Source organism: Megascapheus bottae, chromosome 30 (genome assembly GCF_031878675.1).
Source record: "Megascapheus bottae isolate mThoBot1 chromosome 30, mThoBot2.hap1, whole genome shotgun sequence".
Lineage (NCBI taxonomy): Eukaryota > Metazoa > Chordata > Mammalia > Rodentia > Geomyidae > Megascapheus > Megascapheus bottae.
Window position 1 is genome coordinate 12,940,898 of NC_143538.1, and position 9,684 is coordinate 12,950,581.

At 54.8% G+C, this 9,684-nt stretch overlaps 1 protein-coding gene across 2 annotated transcripts; it reads right to left on the reverse strand.

Moving 5' to 3' along the window:
• Positions 1–3,560: 3,560 nt before the first annotated feature.
• On the reverse strand, positions 3,561–9,505 carry Pex11a (peroxisomal biogenesis factor 11 alpha). Of its 2 annotated transcripts, none has more exons than XM_090321487.1 (3): positions 9,382–9,505; positions 6,242–6,357; positions 3,561–4,396 (listed from the first exon to the last, which is right to left on the reverse strand). In XM_090321487.1, exons 1-3 carry the CDS (start codon positions 9,435–9,437, stop codon positions 3,828–3,830), a joined length of 741 nt encoding a protein of 246 aa, XP_090177613.1. In that variant the 5' UTR covers positions 9,438–9,505; the 3' UTR covers positions 3,561–3,827. The 2 variants fall into 2 exon arrangements, with proteins under 2 accessions (XP_090177613.1, XP_090177614.1); XM_090321488.1 differs by lacking the exon at positions 9,382–9,505 and adding an exon at positions 6,511–7,006.
• Positions 9,506–9,684: the final 179 nt, after the last annotated feature.

A 9,684-nucleotide genomic window follows, 5' to 3' on the forward strand; every position in this document is an offset into this window, starting at 1 on the left:
CTCCGCACAGAGGCTCCTCCAGTCGCCAGGGACTCTTGGGCAATGCTTGCCGGGCTCCCAGCTAGAGGAGGGCAGAGAGGAAGAGAGAGCTGGGGCCGTCAGTTGCCATGGTTATCTGACCCAGTCCCCTGGGTCTATCTGAGCCTCTATCGGGACATTTGACCCAGGAAGATGTAGGTGACAGAGCAGGAGATCCGAGCTCAGAGGATTTGTTATTTCAGAGTTATGAAGCATCGGTTCTACATTTCAGGCCCTTGACTGGCAAGTATATACATTCAGGATATATGTCATTCAAGTTGTAAGTACTAAAGCTCCATGTTCCTCTGTAATCGTGGGCTGGGGATGTGGCTGGGGTGGTGGAATGTTTGCCTAGCGTGCTTAAGGCTCTAAGTTCAATGCCTGGTAGTGCAAAATGGAAAATGAATTCTGTACTATTTGGTCCTGTTCCCTGGATGGTTGTGTGGGGATTTTCAATCAGGGCTGCTAGGATGAACACTGGGTGGAAGATCTAAGCCCACAAGGGTCGCCTGGGTGAATTAGCCTGTATCTCTAGAAATAAAACGGCCCCACAGAAGATGTGGTAGAGCTGATGGAGTTCTTGACAGTGTAGACTTCAGGGCAGCTGTGTGCAGCCCTTGAGAAAATGTATCCCAGCGGCTTCAGAGGCCACTAGAAAGGGCAGGATCTCCAACGGAGTCTGGAGAAATGATGGTGTTGATGAGATTTTTCCGAACCAATTGTACCAGATGCCTGAGAAGTATCAACCTGTTCTGTTGCAGCACTCAGGCCCAAGTTCAAATTCTACTGCCTGACTTCAAACATGGGTATTAAGGCGGCGTGGTGGTGGAGTGCTTGCCTCGTATGCCTGAGTCTTTGGCTTCAATCCTTGGATTTGATTCCTCGTACCACATAAACAAACAAACAGACAAACATGGTGGCAGAAGCAGGTAAGAAAGATCCTGGATTTTTGGACTGTCTCAGGAGGCCCTCTTAATTAAGCCCATCTGAATTGGTGGTCGACACATCATCCTAACCACTCGGGAGGCTGAGATCTGAGGATCACAGTTCAAAGCCAGCCCAGGCAAAGAAGTCTACGAGACTCTTATCTCCAATGAACCACCAAAAAGCCAGAAGTAGAGCTGTGGCTCAAGTGGTAGAGCACCAGTCTTGAGCAAAAAAACTCAGGGACAGCACCTGAGTTTAAGCCACAGGGCTGGCACAGGGAAAAAGAAAAACAAAAAACATCCGAGCAGCAGAACAACGCTTGGGCTCCTGTGTCTGGCGAAGTTAGCCAGGCCTTGGCTCTGCTGGGTGGGCTGAGACCCTGAGCGGGAGCCACCTTGGCAGAGACCCCCATGGGCAGCCCGTGTGAGACTCATAAAGCTCAAGAGCCGAAGGCTGGGCAGGGAGGAGAGGCCCACCGTCATAGAACGTGAGGGCCCAGGGAGCCACCACCGGGAGGGAAAGGAAGAAAGGAAGGAGCCTCTCCCTGGATTTCACCCTGGACCGCTGCCCGGCCAAAGGGCAGTGTGTGTACTGGGCTCCGGGCCGGGAGCTGTGCTGACACAGCCGGTCTTTGGCCTCCTCTGCTGGGGTTCTGAATGTGGGTGAGAGGTGAGGGGGGGTGGAAGGGAGGGGAGGGAAGTCCCCAGGGAAGCAAGAGGCGAGGGCAGGGCTCTCGGGGCACAGGGCGCAGGGCTCAGTCCATTCTCACCTCCCGGTCCCCCCACACCTCCACATGACCTCAGGGGCCTGGCCAGGCTCCCGGATGACCTCCCACACCAGGCATGGCCCCGAATCCACATTCCCTTAGCAGGGCTGGGCTGTGAATGAGCTTCTCTGGTTCTCAGACTCCCCACAAATGTCGAGGCATCTGGGAGAGGCAGCAGGGCCTCACCTGTGCAGACAGAACGCTGTAGAAACCAGGTGGCATTTCCAGTGTGCCCGCCACCCACCCGTCTAACTCTCAGGGGACCAAAGTACCACAGCCACATCTCCCACTACCCACTCCCACTGTGGCCAGGACGGCCTGCTCACGAGAAACCCCCGCCACCCGGCCCCCCCCTCTCAGTCACAGGTCACTCCCCCCACGAGCTCCTCTGCAGTCCCAGAATGCACACACAGGTGCCAGTCAGGTGTGTCTAGACATTTATTGGTCATAATTAATCTCTAACAGTAGATCACCCAAAGTTAAAAAACAGTTATTTGAACATATAAGTTGCTTGGTTCTAGCAGCTTCCATTGCGCAGCTTCCATTGCTTATAAAACTCCCCAAATATTCTCTTAAGCCTGCCTGGACTAAACAGGAGCCAAAAGACCTGAGATTACATGTACAGAACTCCAGTCACATTTACGGGACATAATTCATTCAGTGCGCCTGTCTCTTCTCATTTTCTATTCAGATAAATGGCACAGTGACAGTGGTCACATGGCACCTCTTGCCATGACACCTGAGGCAGGCAGTAGCGACTGAGGGCATGTCGACAGACTCAACATTCCTGCCCTCTTGGCTAGGTAATACACACCAAGGTGAACTTCCACCTACTTCCACTTTGGGTCACCATTTCTGCTCACTCACTGGTGACCCCAGAGGCTTCTCACTGGCACAACTGACAGGAGCTGGGGGCTGAGTGTCCTGCACCCAGCACGGCCACCGTGCAGAGCTGCTCAAGGCTAAAGGGCCCTGAGTTCAGCCCCTTCTCCTGCAGCCCTCATCTGGAGTGGGGGGGGGGTGGATAACGGAAGAAGAAGGAGGGAGGGCCGAGGTCTTATCCATCACACTCACTGTAGTTGGGCAAAAGCCAGGGTCCCCACAGCCCAGTCCCCGCTGAGTCCTATCTTGAGTCCTGTCAGCTCTATACTTTTCTTTTCCCTTTTAATTCGTATTCAGACAACAGCCGGGCTCTCACTGTGCACACTGGGGGAAGCTCAGCAAGTGTAAGAGGAGTGGAAAGATGTACACATCACAATAACACGTTAAAAACCACACCCCGAGACAGCTGCGGGTGGCTCACGCCTGTCATGCTAGCTCAGATCTCAGGAGGCTGAGATCTGAAGATCATGGTTCGAAGCCACACCGGCCAGGGAAGGACTCTGATTTCTAATTAACCACTAGAAAACTAGAAGTAGTGCTGTGGTTCGGAGTGGTACCGTGCTAGCCTTGAGCAAAAGAGTTTAGGGAGAGCGCCCAGGCCCTGAGTTCAAGCCTCAGGACTGACAAAAAGAAAAAACTTACACACCAGTCCCCGTGTCCTACTCTTGACCTCTCTCTCACATTACCCACCACTAAGCACTCACTCCGACAAAAACTTAAAGCCAAGCACCAGGGCTCACTCTGTCATCCAGCTCCTCAGGAGGCTGAGATCTGAAGACTTCGGTTGGAAGCCACCTAGGCAAGAGCCCTTCCGTGAGATTCTGATCTCCAATGAACCACCAGAAAACTGGATGCGGAGCTGTGGCTCAACATGGGAGGGCACCGGGGCCGGGAGCGTGGCCTAGTGGTTAAAGTGCTCGCCTAGCATGCACGAAGACCCGGGTTCGATTCCTCGGTACCACATACATAGAAAAAAAAGCCGGAAGTGGTGCTGAGGCTCAAGTGGTAGAGCTCTAGCCTTGAGAAAGTCCAAGGACAGTGCTCAGGCCCTGAGCTCAAGCCCAGGACTGGCAAAAAAAAAAAAAATGGGAGGGCACTGGCCTTGAGCAAAAATGCTCAGCGACAGTGCCCAGACCTTGAGTCCAAGGCCCTCAACCAACCAAAAAACACAACACAAGAGGCTAAGCAGAGTATAACCCGGCTGGCGGCTAATGCAGATGCCTCGGCCGGGCCCCTAGGGCGTCCTCAGCTTCATCTGCGGGAACACGATGGTGATGATACCCGCCACGGAGGACACCAGGCCTCCCAGCCCGATGATGCCAGGGTTGGACCTGTAGATGCCCAGCTGGTTGAGGGGGATGAGAATGTCACAGAAGTTCTTCACCGTGTCCAGGAGCAGGGGCGGGTGCTGCTTCAGAGACTGGAAGAGGAGGAGGAGGGAGGACTGGAGCCATTCCTTCTCCTCCTCCCCGGCCTGCCACCCCAGCGCCTCCTCGGAGGGCCGCCCTCTCCTGGCCCTGCGGTCGGAGGCCCTGGCCATCTGCAGCGCCATCTCGTAGGCGTCCCGCAGCAGGCACAGCAGGAGGAAGCAGCAGTAGTGGCGGGCGGCCCGCAGCTGCCACCGCTCTCTGCTGACACGGGAGGCCAGGCCCACGCTCCTCGCCCACAGCACCGTGTCGCAGATGAAATAAACCACGCGGTTCAGGTTGGCGAGCGTGAGGCACAGGCGGGGCACTGGGTGGGTGGCGCGGAGGCTCTGTTCCGTCGCCTGGACGGCATGGACCACATTGCCCAGTCTGAACCCTGCAAGATGAAGGCACACGGCCGTCAGGCTGCGGGGAGGGGCGGAGCCCGCCCTGTATCTCCACACCTGCCATATGGGGCAGGGGCCGGGGCAGCTAAAGACGCAGACAGCGAGTCTGAAAGGCGCAGAAGGCAGGGACTTCCTCAACGAGCCTCCTCCGCCCGGGAGACGGCTCCACACAACTGCCACCAGGGCCTCCCCTGTGATTCTTTGTTTTCGTTGGCTGTGGGGCTTGAACTCAAGGCCTGGGCATTATACCTGTCCACCACTTTGAGTCACAGCTCATGGTTCTCTCATGACTCGTGGGATGTAAGTCTCATGGACTTTCTTTGCCTGGGCTGGCTTTGAACCTCGATCCTCAGATCTCAGCCTCCTGAGCAGCTAGGATGACAAGTGTGAGCCACGGGCACCCAGCTATCATGTGACATCCTTAGACGGCTGGTTTCCCAAAGAAAGATTGACTTTAAAAAAAACAAACAAACCCACTGCTGGCGTGGCGGAGTGGGTAGCTGGGACACCCAGGAAAATTGCTCAGCCACCAAGCTGCAGTTCTCACAGGGCCTGCACTTTAGTCAGCTCAGGCTGTCAGCCAGCATGTGCCTATGGAGTGCCGGGGGAAGGGTCATGGACACCGCAGGAAGACTTTTCCTGGAGGACAGCACTTGAAGCCCAACGAGTGCCCCCATCTCAGCTCTCCAAGCACCCGTAAGCTGGGAAGAACGCTCCAGGTGCCATTTTGCCAACCGGAACCCAGGACAGTGTACATAATGACAGCTTCAATTCTAATTCCCATTCAGGGCACAGGCACTCACTGCTCAGATCACCTGCCCATACTGGATTTTCAAGATTCTAAAGCACCTTGAAGCAATGGCATGCTAAGGAATCTAAGCTATTTCTAATCCTAGCCTGGAATGCATCCAGGAAAGGTGGGCCTGCCAGCCTCACCTTTGTCAGATGGGCTGCATGGCTTGACACCAATCTTCCCACAAAGTCATTTGCTTATAACAGTCCTGAGTTTGCTCTGGAAAAACCTCCCTTCTAGAATGCTCTATTTCTCCAGCCACACTTCAAGCTTCTCCTCCTCTAAAATATCTTTCTTTCCTCGTACCTTAGCCACCACAGCCGGCACTCAACCTCGCACTCTTGCTTAGGGCACGTGATTGTATGTCTCTCACAGAGCTAAGGAATGTTCCTTTAGAAACAAAACCAGATACTCAACAGGGGACGCTGTAAGTCTGTCCTCATGTCCCTGCCGGCGGACAACTTCAACGTCCAGTCAGCGCACAAGTGTGGCCAGAAGCGTGCCAGTCCTCTGGACAAATGACCAGAGATGGCGCGAGTGCACAGTGCAGCCGCACCTGCAGCCCGGAAAGGGCCAACGCTGTACATTCAGCTCTTCTAGCAAGGGAAGAATGGAGTCTGGGCCCCAAGGTTCGTGCCAGTCATCCAGGCTACTCAGGAGGCTGAGACTGGACAATCTCACTTAGAAGCCAGCCCAGGAAATAAACTCCGAGACTCTCACCTTCACTTCGGCAGCCAAAAGCCAGAAGTGGCTCGGTGAACGCGGGTGGTAGGACGGGCGAGTCTGCGGTCTGCACGCTAATTCCTACCCACACCTCCTGTGAGTAAGCAGAGGTAGCGTGCAGCGCCATGTACGTGATTTTGTCAATCGTCAGCTTCCGGCCTTGCCCTGGGGCAGCCCAGCCTGACAGCTTGATTTCATCAGTGATCTTGGTGGGCTAGAAATGCTGGCTTTGGAGAATGTGTTGTGAACCCCGGGGGGTGGGGGCGGCTGAGGGTTCTAACCCAGGGGTGCTGCCCCCCCCAGGAATCGTGGTACTTACACTTCCGGCCAGCGCTCACACTGGATTCCAGTTTCTTGAGCTTCATCACCACCTTCTCTCTGCCAGCTTTAGATTCTAGCAAATATCTAAGCAACATGCATGTGTACTGAGTGGCTCTGAAATGAAAAAAAGAAGAAGAAAACAAATGAGGATCATGAGTTGTAAACCAGGTTTCTTTTCAGGCCTAGTCCCATTCTGAGACCAATCTGAGAAAGGGAATCATATTGTCCTGAGCCCTCTAACCAAAAAACACACTTCAAAAAAGAGACCTGCAGCCCTGTGCAGTGGCTTCCTGTAATCCTGGTTACTCAGGAGGCTGAGCGCTGAGGACTGCAGTTCAAAGTCGGCCCAGGCAGGAAAGTCCATGAGACCCTTATCTCCACGTAACCATCAGAACACTGGAAGTGAGCAGTGGCTCAAAGTGGGAGACAGCTAGCCTTGAGTGGAGAAAGCTCAGGGACAGCATCCAGCCCTGAGTTCAAGCCCAGTGACCGGCAAAAACAAAACCAAAAACATGATCCACGGAGGAAGGAAGGAGTCTGTGCCATCCCACTGTAGCCAGCCTGTTCCAGACAAGTTGCGAGGGAGCTACTCTTACAGGAGCAAAAGTCACGCCTCCCGAGGGACCAAGGGGAGAGCTTGCAGTGCAGCGCAATCCAGGGTTGTGAAAGAATGCTGCAATCAGGCACGGAACAGCTCCACGGGAGGACTCGGGGAGCCAGAAGCACAAGTTTCCAGGCAGAAGGTGATTCAGATGTTCATGTGGACTGGTCTGTCACCTAGTGACCCACGACCAGAAACAAGTGAAGAGTCCACGGTCCCAATACTGCACAAGGATCAAATGACCTGGCTGTACACCTGCAATCCCACCACTCCAGAAACTAGCCAGCAGGCTGGCCTGGGCCACACATACTGAGCTCCGGGCCAACGAGACAACTGTCACAAAACAAAACCAACAAATCAAAGGGGCCAAATACACACCAGGACACAAAGGAGTAGAGATCTGTCTTTTACCTGTCCTTTAAAACTAGTATTTTATATGAAACATAGGAGGAATCCTGTTTAATAAAACTTTCAATCAAGCAGTTGTCTGCCTGCAAGTAACAATGGTTTAGTGATAAATATATGAGAAAGTTGTTACCACATTAGTCAAACATCCAAATCTGCATCATGAAAGGAGATGCCAAAGCCCTCTCGGTGGCTCACGCCTGTAATCCTAGCTACTCAAGAGGCGGAGATCTGAGGATCGCGGTTCAAAGCCAGCCCCAACACTAAAGTCCATGAGACTCATCTCCAACTAACCACTAGAAAACTGCTAGTGGCGCTGTGGCTCAAGGGGTAGTGCGATAGCCTTGAGCTGAAGAGCTCAGGGACAGCGCCCAGGCCAAGTTCAAGCGCCCCATGACCCACAAAAAAAGGTGGCGCCAGCTCCCAGTGTCCTGTAAGTGCCTTGAGTCGAATCAGAAATAGATATTACCATCAATAAAAACAAGGCCATTCTCCAAAGTGGTGAATTAGCTTTTTCCTTTTTTTTGTTGCTAGCTATGGGGCTTGAACTCAGGGCCTTAGCACTGTCCTTGGGCTTTTTTCAAGGCTAGCACTCTGCCACTTGAGCCACAGCCACCCCTTCCAGCTTTTTCTATGTATGTGGCACTGAGGAGTGAACCCGAGTCTTTGTGCATGCCAGGCAAGCACTCTTACCACTAGGCCACACTCCCGGCCTGTGAATTAGCTTTGAGAGTGAGATGAAGAGAGAATGGGGCTGTGGATGTGGCTCAGTGGTATAGCCCACACCCAGCCTGTGGAGGCCCTGGGTTGGACCAGAGAGGGAAAGGAAGGGAGAAGGGAGAAAATAGGGGTTATTATCTCCTTGTCGCTCTCTTTATCAGGGTTTGATCCCTCAACCACTCTACCACTTGAGCCACATCTCAGTTGCAGTTCTTTTACTGTCAGTTGTGGGGCTTGAATTCAGGGTCCAGGCAGAGTCCCTGAGCTCTTCTGCTCAAGGTTAGCACTCTCTACCACTCTGAGCCACAGCTCCATTTCTGGTTTCCTGGTGGTAAATTATTAGAGATAAGAGTTTTATGGACTGTTCCTGCCCATGCTGGCTTTGAACCGCGATCCTCAGGTCTCAGCTTCGCGAGTAACAGGATCATAGCGCCCAGGTCTCTTTTTCTCACTCTGGTCTCAGGTATAAATCTGAAAACAAGGGCTTATTGGAGGGCGACCAGACTGTGGTCTACAGAGCAGTTACTAGAGATCCCATATTTTACCAAGTACATCTGAAGTGATTATTTTATCCCCTTGATAACCTTGCCTAGCAGGCTACATTGTGGGCACAATGAAGTATTTGTTCTGATTTTAATGAGGCCTGAATAGAATGCAACTGTTTTGGAAGGTCCGCGGCGTAGGTGAGAATGGCAGTATGGCTTAGTAAGTGAGGGGTGGGCGCTGGACTCAACGGTGGGCACTTGTCTCTCACGCTGGGCCTCTTAGTATCTATAAAGCAGCCCCTGCAGCGCCTCCCACACGTGAGAGACGATTTGAGTTTCTACTCCTGGGGTTCCTTAAGCGTGGCAAAGCGCTGCACCGTTGGCTCCCCAAGGTCTCTTTACCGGGGCAGTTCTCACTGGTGGGCTTGGAGGTAGCCCTGTCCCCCAGGAAGGAGAGGGCTACTCAAGAAGCGGGCAGCGGCCACTTGGTGGACATCAACGACCACTGAGCAAGAACCAGAGTTTGGAAAGACGCATCAGAAGGAGCCAGCCAGGCGGGCGGCCTGCGGCTTTCCGTGGCAACCTGCGCTTCGGGACGGCCGAGGCTGGGTCCAGGCCCCTCCGCGGCGGCTGGGTCGCAGCGGGAGCTGACACGGCTTTTTTTCTTTTTTGGCCAGTCCGGGACTCGAACTCAGGCCCCGGGCACTGTTTGTGAGCTGTTCTTGGTGCATACGCATTCTTGCACGCGGTTCTACCGCTTGGGCCACGGCTCCCGTCCGGCACCTTGCTGGCCGCGGCGCGGGACCGCCGTCCTCGGTGGGGAAGTTAGGACGGGCGGTCCTCGCGGCCACCTCCGCCCCGCGGGCTGGAGACCCGCGTCCGGGGGCGGGGCGGGAGGCGGGCGCAGCCCTCCGGCGCCGGACTCACCTGAACAGTCGGTCTCGACCCTGGGTCTGGTTAGTGAAGCGCGTGAAGGCGTCCATGGCGCGCGAGCCGGGGCCTCGCGTCACGCCGGCTCCCCGCGGGTCCTCTGGGGGAAGCCGGGCTTCCCTGAGGGCGGGGTCGGCGGGCCGAGACTCCGCCCACGGGAGAGGACACGCCCACCGCGCCAGGGGGCGGGGACTCGGCGCTGCCCACGGGAGAGGACACGCCCACCGCGTCAGGGGGCGGGGTTCCCTCCGAGCAAGTGGGCGGGTTCGTGGTGGGACACGCCCACGTCTGCTAGGAGGG